At 40.4% G+C, this 19,231-nt stretch overlaps 1 protein-coding gene across 4 annotated transcripts in view; it reads right to left on the reverse strand.

Annotated features, from left to right (window-relative positions):
* The window catches only part of LOC311615836 (lysine-specific demethylase 6A-like), a 222,587-nt gene that overhangs the window by 127,543 nt on the left and 75,813 nt on the right, over positions 1-19,231 (reverse strand). For all 4 annotated transcript variants that reach the window (XM_084871274.1, XM_084871272.1, XM_084871273.1 and 1 more), the window contains 2 exons: positions 4,941-4,995; positions 2,735-2,769 (listed from right to left, as the gene is read on the reverse strand). In XM_084871274.1, coding sequence (XP_084727400.1) covers positions 2,735-2,769; positions 4,941-4,995 — 90 coding nt within the window. The remainder of the gene's footprint in view (positions 1-2,734; positions 2,770-4,940; positions 4,996-19,231) is intronic.

The following is a 19,231-nucleotide window of genomic DNA, read 5'->3' on the forward strand; positions in this document are numbered from 1 at the left end:
TCTATTCTAATAAAAGGGTAATATGCAAATCTGTCAGGCCCCCTCACAGTACAACTGAACAACAGGCTGCGTGGAGTGACCAGGCCAGCAGAGAGTGCAATGAGAGGCAACTAGGTCAGGAACGGAGGCAGTTGGGAGCAACCAGGCCGGCAGAGGGAGGCAGTTAGGGACAACCAGGCCAGTGGACATCCCCTAAGAGGTCCCGGGTTAGAGAGGGGACAGGCTGCTCTAAGAAGACTACTCACACACACACCCCTGGCATGAATTTCAAGTATCTTAAAACTGAAATATATGCCGAAACCAGCTTGGCTCAGTGAATAAAGTGTTGGCCTGCATACTGAAAGGTCCCAGGTTCGATTCCAGTCAAGGGCACATCCCCAGTTGGGGGGAGGGGGTGCAGGAGGCAGCTGATCGATGATTCTCTCTCATCATGTTTCTAACTCTCTATCCCTCTCTCTTCCTCTCTGTAAAAAAATCAATAAAATATATTTTTTTAAAAACTGAAATATATATTACCTAATAAAAGAGTAATATGCAAATTAACCTCCACTCCGCTACACCCACAAGTCACACCCACCAGTCACAACCACCAGCCAATCAGAGCAAGTATGCAAATAAACCCCACAAAGATGGCTATAGTCACAGAGAGCAGGAGGGAGCCTTGGGTGTCCCCATCAATGGAGGAAGCCAGGCATTCTGCCTGTCCTAGCTGGCCTAAGCCTCCACTCAAGACTACAAAGTTTCAATTATAGAAAGTAAACAAATTCCAACAGAAATGGCAGCAGTCACAGAGCAAGCAGAAGGCTTGGCTCCGCTCCAGGCTACAAAGTTTCAATTGTAGACGGTAAATAAATCCCAGATACCATGGCCTCTGCTTGGGTTGCCAGGGGAATGGCTAGTCTGCAAACCACCAGAAGCCCCTCACTCAGGCCACCCCATGAGGACCTCCACCCTGATCCAGGACACCCTTCAGGGCAAACCAGCTGGGCCCCACCAATGTACCAGGCCTCTATCATATCTAATAAAAGAGTAATATGCACATTGACCATCACTCCAAGACACAATAGCAGCCCCCATGTGGACACAAGATGGCCACCACAAGAAGGGCAGTTGGGAGACACCAAGCCAGCAAGGGAGGGATGTTGGAAGTGATCATCCCAGCAGGATAGGGCAGTTAGGGGTGATAAGGCTGGCAGAGGAGGAAAAGTTGGGGCAAACAGGCTAGCAGGGGAGCAGTTAGACATCAATCAGGCTGGCAGGGGAGTGGTTAGGGGGTGATCAGGCTGGCAGGCAGAAGCAGTTAGGGGCAATCAGTCAGCCAGGCAGGTGAGCATTTGGGAGCCAGCAGTCCTGGATTGTGAGAGGGATCCCAGATTGCAGAGGGTGCAGGCTGGGTTGAGGGATATCCACCCCCCTTCTGACCTCATGCATGAATTTCTTACACCGAGCCTCTAGTATAATAATAAACATTCAACTACACACTTTATGGATGAACTCTACATAATTATGTTCAGTCTCCTACACACTTTCTAATTTTCTACTATGAACTTTAAATTTGTATGTCATTATAGTATTCAATTCAACAACCAAACACAATCTGCCATATACCAGTAGTAACTATTCTAAAATTAAACTGAGCCGGGACCGGTTTGGCTCAGTGGATAGAGCGTCGGTCTGCGGACTGAAAGGTCCTGGGTTTGATTCCGGTCAAGGGCATGTACCTTGGTTGCGGGCACATCCCCAGTAGGGGGTTTGCAAGGGGCAGCTGGTCGGTGTTTGTCTCTCATCGACATTTCTAACTCTCTGTCCCTCTCAATTCCTCTCTGTGTAAAATCAATAAAATATATTTTAAAAAAATAAAATTAAATTAAACTGAAATAGTTTCAAAAATCTATCTTGAAATGATAATACCAAAGAATGACTAAACTGTTTAATAAAAAAATAAAAAAAATAAAAAATTTTTTAAAAGGTGGTTTTGCCCTGATCGGTTTAGCTCAGTAGATAAAGCATCGGATGCGGACTGAAGGGTATACTGGGTTCGATTCCAGTCAAGGACATGTACCTTGGTTTCTGGCACATTCCCAGTAGGGGGTGTGCAATAGGTAGCTGATAGATGGTTCTCTCTCATCTATGTTTCTATCAATGTTTCTAGGTCCCTCTCCCTTCCTCTCTGTAAAAAAATCAATAAAATATATTTAAAATAACAAAAAGTGGTTTAAAGATATATCATTGTTAAAAGGAAAACAGAAGAATTATTCAAAGACAATGTCTTTTGACATACATCCACAATTTTTAAAAATTAAATGATATAGAATCATCTAGTGATAGGCATCTAGGAATAGAATCATTTCTATCCTCAAAAAGAAAAATTAAGGACAGTGAATGATATCACAGAATGGAGATAACCCAATATTAGAAGCAAATAATATTAGATATTTTCTATTACATAGCAAGCGGAGTGGGAAATATATTAAATCATAGTTAATTGAAATAGTTATAAAAAAAAAAACTATACTAATTGAACATGAACCCAAATTCCCTTATTGCTCTTATAAATTATGACTAAGCAAAATTTTAAACATTCAATGAATATAAACTATTAAGTGCAAGTACCAGTTTATACCGAAACTCAATTAACCTATATTTATCTTACATAATTTCAATTAAAGCATAGATGAGGATTCTATTGTAAGTTCTTGTTCTTATTTTAAGTAAAGTAAATTAAAACACTTACCTGTGTTTCATACAAGTGAGCTATATGAAACTGAACTACAAAGGATCATGGAAAGAAATTAATTATAATACATCCGAGTTTTAGGTAATAAACAAAAATAGATAATAAAAATATGAAAAATGAGAAAATGCTAATTCATGATTACAAATTTGATTTAGAAGGTGTAACTTCTATTTATCTACTAAATCAAATAAATATTATAAGCATGTTTTTAAAAAGCATTCTTTACTATTAAATAATAATTTATGTTAAATAAAAATCTCATCCACTTATTTTTAATTGCAAATAATATTTGCACCCATAGAAATCAGTAATAAATAAATTTACACAGTTCAAACTGACAATATTAGGTATAATATTCTAAATGTAAGTATCTTGACATATGGCATTCAGTATTGTCACCTTGAAATAATACTTTTGACAAAGTTCTACACAAGAAAAATGTGTGTGAAAATAAATATTTTACTAGTATTTTAGTTTATAGAAAATTTTTGGTAGATAATTTTACTAAATTATTTTATTTTCTTTAAGTTCTTAAGAGTTAGGCTACTTAAAAAAAAAAGTCAAACTTAAAAAAAACAAGACTATAAAATAAGTATGTCTGAAAACTTAAAGGCAGAGTATTTTGCTTCTGTATAAAGAAACTCTTCTTGCCCTAGCTGATGTGACTCAGTGGATAGAACACCAGCTTCTGGACTGAAGGGTCCTGGGTTTGATTCCGGTCAGGGCATATGCCCAGATTAAGTGCTCAGTACCCAGATGGGGGCATGCAGGAGATGGTCAATCAATGATTCTCTCTCATCAGTGATGTTTCTATTTCTCTCTCTCCCTCTCCTTTTCTTTCTGAAACCAATTATTTTTTTTTTTAAAGAAACTCTTCTTGATTCCCAATTCTTAAAATGCATGAATGAAGACTATTTAAAAAAAAAAAAAATTACAGTAAGTTTAATTACATTCAGATATTTGAGTTATATTGTTCTCATTTGCAAGAACAAATATCCTTTCTATTTTGGGTTTGGTTTTAACTAGAAAAAACTTTCAAATTATATGCAGAATATGCCCTGGCTGGTTTGGCTCACTGGTTAGTGTGTCCTGGTCAAGGGAATGTACCTTGGTTGCCAGCTTGATACCCAGTCCCAGTTGAGGTGCATGCTGAAGACAACCAATCAATGTCTCTCTCTCATGTTTCTTTTTTTCTCTCTCTTTCTCTCTAAAACTAAATGGAGCCCTAGCTGGTGTGGTTCACTGGATAGAGCATCAGCTTGTGGACTGAAGGGTCCCAATTTTGATTCCCGTCAAGAACACTTGGCTGGGTTGCAGACTTAAACCCCAGTGGGGGCATACAGAAGGCAGCCAATCAATGGTTCCCTCTTATTACGATTCTATTTCTCTCTCTCTCCTTTTCCCTTCCTCTCTGAAATCAATAAAAATATTTTTAAAATAAATGAATAAATAAAATTTTTTTTTAAATATTGTAGGGAGATTGACAAAAAATAAAATAAAATTATACATAGAATATTTAATTGCATGGGTTTTGTCCAGAAAGGCTTTCACAGGAAAGAGAAATTCTCATTTAAGATAAATCCCAAAATGATTTTTTTTCTTCTTTCCTTCTCTTTCCCCACATCTTCTCCCTTATTTTATATCAATGAATAATGTAAAAAATAAAGTTCTTTCTAGGAGGTATGAAAAAAATTACTAATTATAAAGCTTAGCTCTTTAAGATTCTGATTCAGTGAGTCGATGGTATGAAGGCTTTAATACTGTTTCATTTTAAGTTTCCCAGTATTATCAGTATATATTCTGTATACCCAAAATAAATAACACTGCACAAGGTACCCAACCCATAAGTTCCCTACCATAAATTAAAATATTAAAAAAGATATAATTTTTCCATTTAAAAAGACAGGCACTCTAAGGTAATAATAACTACCAATAATAATCTAACACAAAGGAGGCAACTACTATAGTTAGTGTTCTATGAGAATTAGAATATTTATGGTTATCAAGTAAATATTGAATATTATTTTTAAAAAAACAACTATTCAAATTAATTAATTGCCTTAAAGTCTGTGAGTTAGTCTTGTACCTCTCAGGTTTGTTTTCAATTACCAACAAAAGGCATTTGTGGTCATGATTTGAAATGTATTATATATAGCCTATTCCTCAAAAAGTCAATAAAACTATGGTACTTAGAAATACTTACTTTCAACTTTGGACAATGTACAGGGATGACAGTCAATCAACGCTAACTGAAAATGCTGTAACAGAAAAGTAAAAATAATAATATGATAAATTTAGAGTTGCATAAAATTGGTTTAAATATTTAAGACTATTATGGTCAAGTATATAATAATGAAATGATGTGGGAATTCCAAAATGGCCACAAAGTAAGTGCCAGTTACTCTGACCTGCTTCTAGTGCCAAATCAGATCAACAGCTAAATTATGGAACAATCAGCTGAAAAAACAACTGAACTGAAATTTATAAGAATTTATGGAAGAAATCACATCAATACTGACAGCAAGGGTGGAGATATGAAACGGGATGGCCCTACTCCCAACATTGGTGGCTATGATTGCAGAGAAATATCTAAGTTGAGAGGGCTTCACACTTAACTGGGGAAAATCTTGTCAAGGAGAAACTGCTGAGGCAAATTCATGCCAGGTTTCCCAGCCCAGAGCACCAGAGCTGGAAAAAGCAGCCCATCTGGATGTGAAAATAAGCGGAAATTCCGTCCATCAAGAAAAGACAGAAGTCAGCTAGAGATCCTTTAGCCCATTAAAATGTCAATGCACAAGATCTTGTTTGCAGCTATTCACTCTGGGCTCCTGGGGAGGGAGGATGGAGCAAATTACAGTCACATGATGAGAGACTTGGGTTTGCTGCTCTTTGGGAAAATTATGTATGGGGAAAAGCTTCTGGGATTCCTATTCTGATTCATATTTCATTATCTCAAAGGCAATCTTTCTTGGTGGAGCACCCCCCTTTCTTCCTGAATGGCACCAACCTGGGGGAATTCAATAGTCCCATCCTCTGGACTACCCTACCCCTATCCCCACTGGGCAGAGCTAAACCCTTAGTGAGGAGTCAGTAAGAGAGTTGTCTGAATGTGTAGCTGGACCATTCCCCCTACTTGACTCTGACTTTCCTTTCCCCATCAGATAGATTGCTGGAACAATCCCCTCTGTTACACTGGCATACCCCCACACATCCACCCTCAGGACTCCCACTCCCACCCAAACACACACTTAGCGGCTATGCCCAGCTGAGATCCAGGCAGAATCAGGACAGAATGAGCTATATGGCTCTGAGCAGGGCCACACCTCCTGTCTTCCCCAAGCCCAATCAGCACTGCCCCCTCATGGGAGATCCACTAGTTTCATCTTCCCAACTCACATGCCTAAACAAAGCAGAGTCCTCCCTTCACATAGTCAAATCACTATATAGATCTGAAAAATTCTGCTGGCCTCACTCTGATGACTGACTATAACCCTATCCCAATACAAGGTATATAAGAACCCAGTATGTAAAAGCTAGACATGATATACCTACAGACATTTGCTGAGTAGCCTCACACACAACACTGGCATATAGTTTAGGCTTGCATTAATCTGGTGATGTACTGTGAGCCTACCTTAGGCAACTCAAAGTACCACCAGAGGCTATTTCAGTGACTAAGGCTACCAGGAGGTCAGCAAACAAAAGCAAATCTTGGAGTGCCTTGGGACTTTTCCTAACCTGCACCCAGGACCAAAGCTGGTAAAAACCAGCTTTTCTGAATAGCTTGTCATATGCACCCAGGCCAAACAGAAGTAGCTACAACTATAATTTTGAATTACTTATAGCTCCAAACAGGTTGCCCAAAGCCAATGATAGATAGTTTCTGAGATTAACTTGCACAAGTTGCTCCCAAGGGGCCCTGAAACAGCACACCCAGTAGCCATATTCATACAACACCCTATATGGACCCAGTAAGCATCACAAATGGCAAGTCCAAAGGAAAATCTGGTCAAGGAGAAACTGCTGAGGTAACTTCTCACTTACTAGGATCAACACCTACACAGGCACTCCTATATCTTCATTACGGTTAAGCCTCAGAGTTGATCCAAACCATGAGTGTGCAAATAACAATCAATACTCACTTATAACAGAGGGGCTCACACAACCCACCCACCGGATATTCCTGGAGCACCCTTCTTAGGTGCTCAAGGAAAACTTACACCAGCTCCCACAGGCCACAGGACACCTACTACAGAAAGGCCACCCAACAAAAACTGGGAGTCAGCAGATCTACCTAATACATAGAAGAAGAAAGAAAAAAAAAGAGCTCTGGCTGGGTTACTCAGTTGATTAAAGCATTGCACCAACACACTAAAGCTATGGGTTGAATTCCCAATCAGGGCATATATGACAATCAACCAATAAGTGCATAAATATATGGAATAACAAATTGATGTTTCTTTCTCTCTCCCATACCTCTCTAAACAAACAAGAAAACAAATGAAGTAACAGCCAAAATGGGGAAGTTAAGAGGCCCCAAATGACAAAATAGGAGGAATCTCCAGAAAAAAGAACTAAATAAAATGGAGATATGCAATTCATTAAATAGAGTTCAAAGTAATAGTTATAACAATGTTCAATAGCATGAAACAGAACAAAGGAAATCAATCAGAAATGAGTACACTAAAATGAAGAATATAATGGAAGAAACAATAAATGGGATGAAACAGAGTATCAAACCAGCAATTAAAAAGACAAAGTAGAAAAAGAAATCTCTTAATAGTAATAAAATAATTTTTCAAATTGAGGCATAGGATGATGTATTCAGTGGTTACTGTTGTCCTACACACCCAAGAATCCCAGTTCTGATTCCTGTTCAAGGGTTTGTATTTTGGTGGTGTGTTCACACCCCAGCCTCTGGTTGTGGCAATATGCAGAAGACAATCCATAGATAATAATGCTTCCCCCCACACACACACATCTGCTTGAAAAGCAATGGAAAAAATGTTCTCATATAAGAATTAACAAAAAGATTAAAAAAATCAGAATAGTTTATAGAACCTTTGGGATAATATGACATATAACTAAGGTGATCAGATGTCCCCCTTTTGAAGGGACAATCCAGATTTTTAACAATTTGTCCCATGTCCCACAGTTTTAAAAAAGTCCTGATTTTTGGAAAGAATGCACGACAAGCTAGGGAACGGCAGGAGAAAAGGAAGGGAATATACAATTTTCAGCAGCCATGTGGCCATTTAGCCAGGATATGAGTTTTATATTATTTTTGTCAAACTTTAATAATAAAAAATAATGTTAAGAACTGATGATCAAGAACTGCTTATCAAAGTTGGTATTGTTGATCAGTAATTAGAATTCGATCACCATTGTTTGGATTTAATGAATAATGGAATTTTTTGGGATTGGCAACGACGAAACATTTTGTAACTGTCTCAGACGATATACATCGTACTGTGTGCTACCCTGTTTCCCCGAAAATAAGACAGTGTCTTATATTAACTTTTGCTCCCAAAGATGCCCTAGGTCTTATTTTCAGGGGATGTCTTATTTTTCCATGAAGAATATGATAAACATTTATTGTTAAATGAAAATAAAGGAAATTTATTACTTGTAAATGGTATGGTAGTATAGTAGTTGTAAGCACAAACCAGACACACTGTGAATCCTACAGTATCAAGAATTTACTCATTTATTCAATGACAATCGTGTCATCATCTTCTGGAACATCATCCTAACAATCCAATTCCTGAATTTCCTGGTGCATTTCTTGTGACTCCATTTCTTTCAGAATCAGTGGACCAAATCTCTCATGTTTAGCAATAGCATTCTGAGACAGAGCCTAGGGGGGCCTTATTTTCGGGGGGGATGCCTTATATTTCACTCAGAAGGAAACCTGTAAGTATGTCTTATTTTCAGGAAAACACAGTAAGCTAGTTAAACAAGTGATGTCATTACAAATCAGCTATTCAGATAATTTAGGTAAGTTATTTATTTCAAAATTCATAAATTTTCAACAAAACTGGTTTGGTTCAATGGATAGAACATCGGCCTACGGACTGAAAGGTCCCAGGTTCAATGCCGGTCAAGGGCATGTACCTAGGTTGCGGGCACATCCCCGGTGAGGGGTGTGCAGGAGGCAGCTGGTCGATGATTCTCTCTCATTGATGTTTCTACTCTCTGTCCCTCTCTCTTCCTCTCTGTAAAAAAAATCAATAAAATACTTTTTTTTTAATTCATAAATTTTCTTGAATTTAGCATTATTATTATTTATAGTGGCAGCAAAAAGTCTAGCGCCGGCCTTGAAAGTGACACTTAAGACTATACATAATTTTATTTATTATATTTGTAAATTGTACTTACATTGAAATTTAAAAAATTATATTACAATACCATTTTTGCATTCAATGAAAATTTTTGTTGCTTCATATAGACCAATTTTTTAATCAAGGAACCCCCCCCAATCCAGTCAACAGTGTCCCACTTTATCGATGTTAAAATCTGGTCACCTTACATATAACATCTACATCACAGGAAAGAAGGAAGAAGGGGGGGTGGAGGGGAGGGTAAAACAGGAGAAGAGGAAAAGGAGGAGAAAGAGGAGGAAGAAGAGGAGGAAGAGGAAGAGAAGGAGGAATAATCAAGAACTTCTTTTAAGAAATAATGACCAACCAAAACCGGTTTGGCTCAGTGGATACGCATTGGCCTGCGAACTGAAAGGTCCCAGGTTCAATTCCCATCAAGGACATGTATCTGGGTTGCGGGCACATCCCTAGTAGGAGGTGTGCAGAAGGCAGCTGATCAATGTATCTCTTTCATCAATGTTTCTTACTCTCTATCCCTCTCTCTTCCTCTCTATAAAGAAAAAAAAAAAAAAAAATCAATAAAATATATTAAAAAAAAAAAAAAAAGAAAGAAAAGAAATAATGACCAATTACTTCCCTAATCTATTGAAGAAAAAGGGACACAGTGCATGAAGTGCAAAAAATCCTAAACAAGATGAATCCAGGGACCACACCAAAACACATCATAATTAAAATGACAATGCTAAAGACAAAGAGATAACCTTAATAGCAGCAAAGGAAAGATAATAATTACCTATAAGAAAACTTCTGTAAGACTATCAGCTATTCTCTCAACAGAAAAAGTTCAGTCTAGAAGGGATTAACAAAATGAGCCAATGAAGTAAGTGTTGGTTCTTTGAAAGGTAAAAAAGATAAATATTATAAGACTCATCATAAAAAGAAAAGAGAAAGGACCCAAATTAATAAAATTAGAAAGGCCAGAGAAAAAGTAACAACTAACAACAAATAAATACAAAATATTTTAAGAAAATATTATGTCCCTTGCTGGTTTGGCTCAGTGGATTATTTCATCATTGATGTTTCTCTCTCTCCCCTCTCCCTTCCTCTCTGAATCAATAAAAATATATCTTAAAAAAAGAAAATACTATGAACAACTATATTCCCACAAATTTGAAAATCTGCAAGATATAGTAAATTCCTACAAACATCAATCTTCCAAAACTAAATCAGAAAGTTTAATACCATAGACATATTACAACCAGTAAAATTGAACATTAATTAAAAAAGTCAAAAAAAAACTGGGTCATACTGCTTCACAAGTAAATTTTACCAAATATTCCAAGAACACCTATTCTTCCCAAACCATTCCAAAAAATTTAACAGGAAACAAGACTCCTAAGCTCATTTTAGGAAATCAGCATTATCCAAATTTCAAATTGACATAAAGATACTACAAAGAAAGCAAATTATATGCCAATATTCCTAAAAAACATAACATCCTTACAACATATTATCAAAGGAGATGAAGTAATAAATATAAAAAATGGCTCAGTGGCTGAGAATCAACCTATAAACCAGGAGGTCAAGGTTCAATTCCCCATTGGGGCATATGGTAAGGTTACAGGGTTGATTCCCTATAGGGGTATGGAGGAGATAACCACCCCATGATTCTCTCTCATATTAAGGTTTTTCTCTTTCTCCCTCTCCCTTCCTTTCTGAAATCAATAAATACATATATATTTAAAATAGAGAGATAGATAAATAAATAAAACATTATACACCATGATCACATGGAATTTATTCTAAAGATATAAGGTTGGTAGAATATGTACAAATCCATAAGCATAAGACATTTTAAAAAACAGATAATTTGATCAATACTAGTAACTGTAGAAATATTTGACAAAATCCAGTACTAATTTATGATTTTTTAAAAATTCTCAGGAAAGTGGGAGGAATCATTCTATCTGATAAAAAGGTAATATGCAAATTAACCATCACTCTGCAACAAAAATCCTGCCCCCATAGCCACAAGATGGTGGTGCCAGTCCCCTCAGGCTGCTGCTGGAGTGTCAGGCTGGTCTGCCAGAGCAGAAAGACTGCTGCAGTGTCTGGGCCTGTCAGCCCTGCCAGGATTCCTGGGGACCAAGCAGCAAGGCTGAATCCATCCCAAGACAAGGCAGACAGAGCGTGGACAGCCAGGCATGGAGCCTTCCTTAGCAGAGAGGTGGTGGGGAAGCCCCAGGCCCAGCAGTCAAAGCCAGAACAGCAGGGCTTGGGAGCTTCCTTAGCATAGAAGCAGGGGGTGGGGGAAGCCTCAGGCCCAGCAGCCAGAACCAGGACAGCAGGGCATCAGGGCTTCCTTAGTGCGGCAGCGGTGGGAGCACCCCCAGACCAAGCAGTCAGAGACCAGACAGCAGGATTTGGGGGTTTCCTTAGTGCAGTGGTTGCAGGAGCACCCCTAGGACCAGCAGAGAGAGCCCAGACAATAGGGCTTCCTTAGCATGGTGGCAGCGGGAAGACCCCTAAGCCCCACAGACAGAGCCTGGAAAATAGGGCATGAGGATTTCCTTAGTGTGTCTGTGTCGGTGAAGCCCCCAGGCCTGGCAGACAGAGCACACTGCAGGGAAATGAAGTTTCCTTTGCATTACAAAATTCGGTGGCAGGCACAGTGTACAGCAGGATATGGGGGCTTTATCTCCATGGTTGCAGCAAAACCTCCAGGCCCTAATAGTGGGCCTGAGCCATCAGCAGGACATCCCCTAAGAGCTCCTGGATTGTAGAGGGTACAGGTTGGCTGAGGGACCCTGTGCACGAATTTCATGCACCGGGCTTCTAGTACTTCAATAAAAAGACCAAATATGACAAACCCAACGCTAACATCATATTCAATGGGCAAAATGAAAAGTGTTTCCCTTAAAGTCAGGAACAAGATATGCATGTCTGTTTTCACTATTCTTATTCAACCCTAGGGGCCTGGTGCATGAAATTCATGCACCTGGGAAGCGGGGATCCTTCAGATCTTCCTGACCCTCTCACAGTCTGGGAGTCCTCAGGGGTCGTCGGACATCCTTAGTACTACCATGGAGGTGAGAGAGGCTCTCGCCAACACCACTACACTTGCCAGCCGTGAGTCACATATGTAGGCTAGATGTTCAAACCCTAATTAGTGGGCTTATATAGGAATCAATTAATTGATGTTTCTCCATCACATAGATGTTTCTCTCTCCCATCCTCAATCAAAAAAATGAAAAGATAACAAGTTGAATAGGAGAATATATTCGCCAGTGACATATCTGATAAGGAATTGATATCCAAAGTTTATGAAAAAGTTATAAAACTTAACAACCAAAAAAATAAAAAAGACACATAAACAATCCAATTAAAAAATGAGCAAAGGGCCTAAATCAACACTTCTCCAAAGAGAACATGCACATGGCCAATAGACATATGAAACGAGGCTCAATGTCACTAATCATCAGAGAGATACAAATTACAAATTAAAACAACAGTGAGATAATACCTCACACCGGTCAAAATTGCTATAATCAATAAATTAACGAAGTGTTGACGAGAATCTAGCTGGCTAGATTAATGATGATGGTCACACTCTATGAATTTCCAATGTAGAAGAAACTTTTATACTGGGGAAATATGCCATGTAAGACTTTCATAGCCTGAGAGAAGTCAATGCCCAGCATCAAAGGATGGCTGACTCTCTTGTTAGGTAGAGGACAATGAAGTTGAAGCCAATCTTCAGGTACACTCAAACTTCTAGGCTCATAGGATTTATGCTAAATCTATTTTGCTTGTGCTCCATAAATGAAACAAAGCCTGTATGCTAGAATACCTGTTTGCAACCTGTTAGACCCGCTACTTAAAAAAAGATTCCTTTCAAAGTATTGCTCCTCAGTGACAATGCAGCAGAGAGTTCTTGGGATATACATTATAATTAAAGTTTTCTTGTGTGTTAACACAACATTCACTGTACAGCCCATGAATTAAGAAATCATTTTCAACATTCACATCTTCTACTAAGCCAGGCTGTGATTTAAAATTGAAGGAAAAATGAAGCTTCAAAGACAAGAAAAAGAAGTTCATCACCAACAAACTAGTATTATAAGAAACTAGAGACCCGGGGCACAATTCCTACATTGCGGGGGAGAAAGGGGAGCCCAGGGGGGAGTGTCCCTTAGCCCAGCCTGCACCCTCTCCAATCTTGGGACCCCTCAAGAAATGTCTGACTACCCATTTAGGATCCAGAAAGAACTGGGCCTAAATGGGCATTCGGACATGCCTCTCACAATCCAGGACTGCTGGCTCCCAACTGCTCACCTGCCTCCCTTCCTGATTGCCCCTAACTGCTTCTGCCTGCCAGCATGATCACCCCTTAACCACTCCCATGCCAGCCTGATTGATGTCTACCTGCTCCCCTGCCAGCCTGTTTGCCCTCAACTTCCCTCCTATGCTGGCCTGGTCACCCCTAACTGTCCTCCCCTGCAGGCCTGATCCCTCCCAAAGGGCTCCCCTGTTGGCCTGATTGTTCACAACTGCCCTCCCTTGAAGGCCTGATCCCTCCCAACTGACCTGCCTGCTGACCATCTTATGGTGGCCACTTTGTGTCCAGATAAGGTAACCATCTTTGGCCACATGGAGGCAGCCATCTTGGAGTTATGGTCAACCTTCATATTACTCTTTTATTAATAGAATTGGATAGGATAGAGGCCTGGTGCATGGGAGATGGCCAGCTGGTTTGCCCTGAAGGGTGTCCCTGATCAGGGTGAGGGTTCCCTTGGTGTGTGGGGTGGCCTGGGTGAGGGGCCTATGGTTGTTTACAGATTGGCCACACACATCCAGCGACCCAAGCAGAGGCCCTGGTATCTGGGAATTATCTATCTCCTATAATTGAAACTTCGTAGCCTTGAGTGGAGGCCTGGGCCCACCAGAGTATGCAGAAAGCTTGGCTTCCTCCATTGCAGGTGAAACCCACACCTCCTGCTCTCTCCATGGCTGTAGCCATCTTGGTTGGGTTAATATGTATAGTTGCTTCTGATTGGCTGGTAGGTGTAACGGAGGAATGATCAATTTGCATATTACTTTTATTAGATATGTTTAAAAAATTATTTCAGAAACAAGAGGCCGTAATTTTAAAGATTGACATGTCAATAAATATGTACCTATCAATTATCACTTTTTTAAATCCCCTAAAGGCCCACTAAACGATATGTTTTCATTGATTTTTAGAGAGAGAAACATTGATGTGAGAGAGAAAAGTAGATCAGTTGCGTCCTGTATACATTCTAACAAGATTTGAAGTCACAATCTTTGGGTGTTTGTGATAATGCTCCAACCAAGTAAGCCACCAACCAAGGCTCAATAATCCCTTTATTTTTTTAATCCTCACTCAAAGCTATTTTCTCATGGATTTTTAGGTAAAGAGAAAGATAGAAATATTAATGTGAAAGAAACGCATCACTGGTGGCCTCCTGCATGTGTTGACCAGGACCTAGGCCAGGGTAGGAGTCTACAACCCAGCCAAAGTATGAGCCTCCTTGACTGAAATCTAACTGGAACCCTTCAGTCCACAGGTAGAAGCTCTATCCACTAAGCAAAGCCGGGTAGGACTCAATTATCCCTTTAAATATAAATTGCTTACATGCCCATATCAAAAGACATAGGATAGCTGAATAAATAAGAAAACAAAACCTATAGTAATATGTATGCTTTCTACCAGAGACCCCAGGTTAAAAGAAACATACAGCTTGGCCAGTGTGGCTTAGTAGCTGAACATTGAACAAGGAGATCACGGTTCAATTCCCTATTGGGGCAGATGCCAGTGTTGCAGACTCCATCCTCAGTGTAGGAAGTGCAGGAGGCAGCCAATGAATGATTCTCTATCATTGATGTTTCTATCTCTTTATTCCCCTTCCTTCCTATCTCTAAAAATAAATACAAATTGTAAATGTAAGAATTTAAACCGTAAAGCTCCTGTGATATAGAACAGCTGTCACAAACCTTTCAGACCTCACGAACCACCAGTGGTCGGCAAACCACCAGTTGGCAATCGCTGGTATAGAAAACATAAGCATTAAAATCATGGTCACTTCTATAAGCAATTATTTCTTCTGATAAATCTCCTTGGGCAAGAAAAACTGAACAGATGGGATTATATCAAACTAAAGAGTATAGCAAAGGAAACCATCAACAAAATATAAAAACAGCCCAGTGAGTCAATGAAGATACTTGCCAATGATACCTCTGATAAGGGATTAATGTCCAAAATTTATTAAACAACTCATACAATTCAAAATCATAAAACAAACTATCTAATTTTAAAAATGTGCAGAGGATCTAAGTAGAGATACCCCCATCAAATAACATAGAGATGGCCAATAAATGTATAGAAAGATGCTCAATGTCACTAAATATCAGAGGTGTACAAGTTAAAAACCACAAAGGCAAATCACTGTAGACTTCTCAGAATAGTTTTCATTAACAAGTCAGTTTCTGGGACAGTGGAGAAAAGAATACTCTTCTCCACTATTGGTGGAAATGCTGTCTGGTGTAGCTACTAAAACAGTATGAAGGGTACCCAAAATATTAACAAATGGGATTGCCTATGACTCAGCTATTCCAATTCTGCATATATATTCAAAGGAACCCAAGTAATTAATTTGAAAGAATACATGCACCGCTATGATCATTGGTGTTATTTAAAACTAGGGGCCCAGTGCATGAATTCGTGCACTTTGAAAGGAACTGTGGGCCATTAGGCTGTGATGGGCACAAGGGTGGATCTTAGTCCATCCTCCACACACCCAACTGGCTATTACCACTGTAACCCCAGTCTCCTATTTGCTGGCAGTCCTGCTCCCGCCACAACCGCTCTCATACAAAGACGACACAGAGTGATTGGGGCTGGCACCAGCAGCAGTTGCAAGCAGAGGCTCTGGGGCCAGCAGCAGATGCAAGCAGGTCATTGATGGCAGCAGGTGTGAGAGGTGGCTGCCAAGCCTATTCACTCCTCAGTAGCAGGGGGAAATGGAGAATCCCTGAGGGGCAATCAGGGTGGGCAGCTGCCGCTTACACCCACTGATAGCCCCAAGTGATCAGGGCCGGTGCCGGGCACCAACAGTGGGTACGAGCAGCAGTTCCAGCATTGGCAATGGGTGCGAGTAGGGCTGGCGTGAGCAGCAGAAACAAGTGGCAGGACTGCAGCGTGCAGGAGCAAAGAATTTTCAGTAACCACCAGAGGCTCTCCACAGTGTTGACTAGCACCTTGCCTTAGTCTGGAGCCCCTGGCTCACCTGCTCCACCATCCACTACTGCCAACCAATGCCCACCATGTTGCATAAACATGTGCCTTATAGACAGTGCATGTCATAGTGACCAGTTGTTAGGTTGTTCTGCCATTTGGTCTATTTACATATTAGAATTTTATATAAATAAAAGATAACAAAGCTATGAAAGGACGCCAGTGTCTATCAGTAGGTAGTGGATAAAAAAGCTGTGATACATATATAAAGTGGAATATTATTTGCCCATTTAAGGGGAAAAAAAAACACTACCATTTCAATAGCATTAATGAACACAGACTTTCAATCTTTTTTATCTCATTGCACACTTAAACTAATTACTAAAATTCTGCAGCCCATCAAAAAGTACATTTTTGCAGAGCTGAAAAACTGGATGATTACTGTGTTGGTTGCTGTCATTTTTCACTTGATAATCTAAGAAAAAAGTGGTCAGAGAAAAATAGTACTTTTTTTTTTTTAATTTTTGTGGCAAAAGGTTGAAAAAGCTGACCTAAAAGGTATTAGGATGAGTAGAATAAGTCAGTCAGGAAAAGACAAATACCATATTTCACTTACATGTGGAATCTAGGGAACAAATAAATGAACACACAAAACTGAAACAGACACAGAGATAAAGAGAATATATTGATGGTGTCCATAGGGGCAGAGGTTTACAAGGCTGAGAGAAACAGATGAAAAGATTGAGAAGAACAGATAGATAATTATAAATTATGAAATCTTGTAAAATAAAGCATAGGGAATATAATAATCCTATATAATAAAAGCCTAATATGCAAATTTTCCCCTTAACCGGATTTCTGCTTTGAGTTCAACCACTCGACTGGTAGCTATGACACAATACTAACCACCAGGGGGCAGATGCTCCAACCAATATGTTAGCTTGCTGTGGGCAATGATGGGCTGAACTGGAAAATAAAGTGTCAGGTTAAAGCCATCAGGAAGCTCCTAGGATTTAGCCTAAACACCGTGTGGAGGGGAGCAGGAGCAGGAGCCAAGAGAGACCAAATGGTGCGGGAGGCTGCTACATGTGATCCAAGAGCTATGTAGTGCAGTCTGAGGCATTCTCAGTGCACAATTTATAATCCTCAAAGCTGCTTCTTTTTGTTATGTAACTACTCCAGAAGCGTGGGTAGCACCATTACAGGGGATCTGCGGCGGCGGGGAGGAGGCCTTGGGCATCTAGGGACACAGCAGTGAGGAGGGTGGGTCTGAGTAGGAGAAACTGACTCCATAACTTGAAAGGAAGAAGGAGGGAGCCAGAGGTGAAAGGTGGTTAGGGGCCTAGAAAAGCTGCTGGGTGGGGGCAGTAGAAGAGCCTGGTACCACTCCTACTGGACAGGCTTCAAATCCTCCCTCCTCCTCCCCATGACCTATCATCCCAGCTCTCCTCCAAAGCCCGGCCAAGGCTCGCTCTACATAGCTTCACACTGCTGCATGGGCCTGCCAGCACTGCCTCACCTGCAAAGCCTCACTCCTGCCCTGCTCAACCTTTGGGGAGCTTCACACCTAGAGGAAAAAGAGGAAGGCTACAAACAGGAGGTCGGAGGATGGGGCAGAACAGGGCCAATCAAGTTAAATGGAGGGGAGGAAGGGCAAAACCCCACAGGGCTGGAGACAGAGATGGGCAGGGGATACAGAGACATAGCAGTGGACCTTGTAGAAGTGTTGCCCTTGGTTGAAGTAGAAATCATTACCCCATTTTACAGACCCCAGCAGAGTATGTATGTGGGCAGGAGCAAAGACAAAAGAGGATTAGAGGGGACTACATGGATGGAGAGCAGAGATGTCCGACTTACATCCTATTTATTTTTGTTTTTGTTAATATATTTTTATTGATTTCAGAGAGGAATGATGAGAGAACTGATCTACTGCCAACTGGAGATTGAATCTGCCTAGCCCAGCCCGGAAATGGTAGTGTGGGTGCTGGGTAATAACATCATGTACCAACATCCAGCTTCCTCAACCTAGTGACTTGAGAGTTTCTTCAGCCCAGGAACACAACTTTCTATATAGCCACAGGCAAACACTTTACACTGTAAACAAATGTTTATGTAACCAAATGTGCATTTTCCCATGCCTCATCTCATTTGATCCTCACATAAATCCTGGAATAAGTACATAAGAGACTCAGTGAAATTCTATTTTATTTTCATTAGCCAGAAAACAAGGATTTAGAATGCTGAGAAAGTTGATTAAACTGTAAAGAAAGAAATAGTGGACCTTGAAGATAACTTCAGGTTTTCACACTCTATAGACACTGCTGCAGTTTATAATATTTTACCCTTTGTTCTCCTTGCATAATCCTATCTAATAAAAGGGTAACATGCAAATTAGCCATCACTCTGTCACAAAGGTGATAGCCAAGATGGCAGTGCCCAGACGTCTCAGCCTGCCAGAGTTCCCCAGTCCTGGAAGGATGGCCACTGAGAGTGGGCAGCATGAGTGGCCTGGTGGAATGCTTGCTTCGTCACCTCACCTGGCTCGGGCCAGCCCCTTTAGAGCCGGAGCAGACATGGATAGGAACAGCAAGGCCGGCCGTAGACTAGGAGGCTGAACGCAGGCCAAAAGAGCAGACAGCAGGCCTGCCACTCGTGGAAGCCGCACGGCTCCTTCCCACCTCCCATGGAGTCGGAGCAGGTCCCTCCTGGCTCCTGTAGAAGCAGCAAGGCTCCCTCCCACCTTCAGCAGAATGAACACAGTCTCTTTGCATGGCTCCCCTGGAAGCAGTGTAGCTCCTGATAGTGTGCTATGGTTCCCACAAGCTCCTGCGGAAGCAGCAAGCAGCCTATTGAGCATGTTATCGCGCGATGGGCTACTAGTCTATAATAATAATCTGCTTCATGTTTTGTTTTGTTTTT

Source organism: Pipistrellus hanaki, assembly GCF_964339955.1.
Source record: "Pipistrellus hanaki genome assembly, chromosome: Y".
NCBI lineage: Eukaryota > Metazoa > Chordata > Mammalia > Chiroptera > Vespertilionidae > Pipistrellus > Pipistrellus hanaki.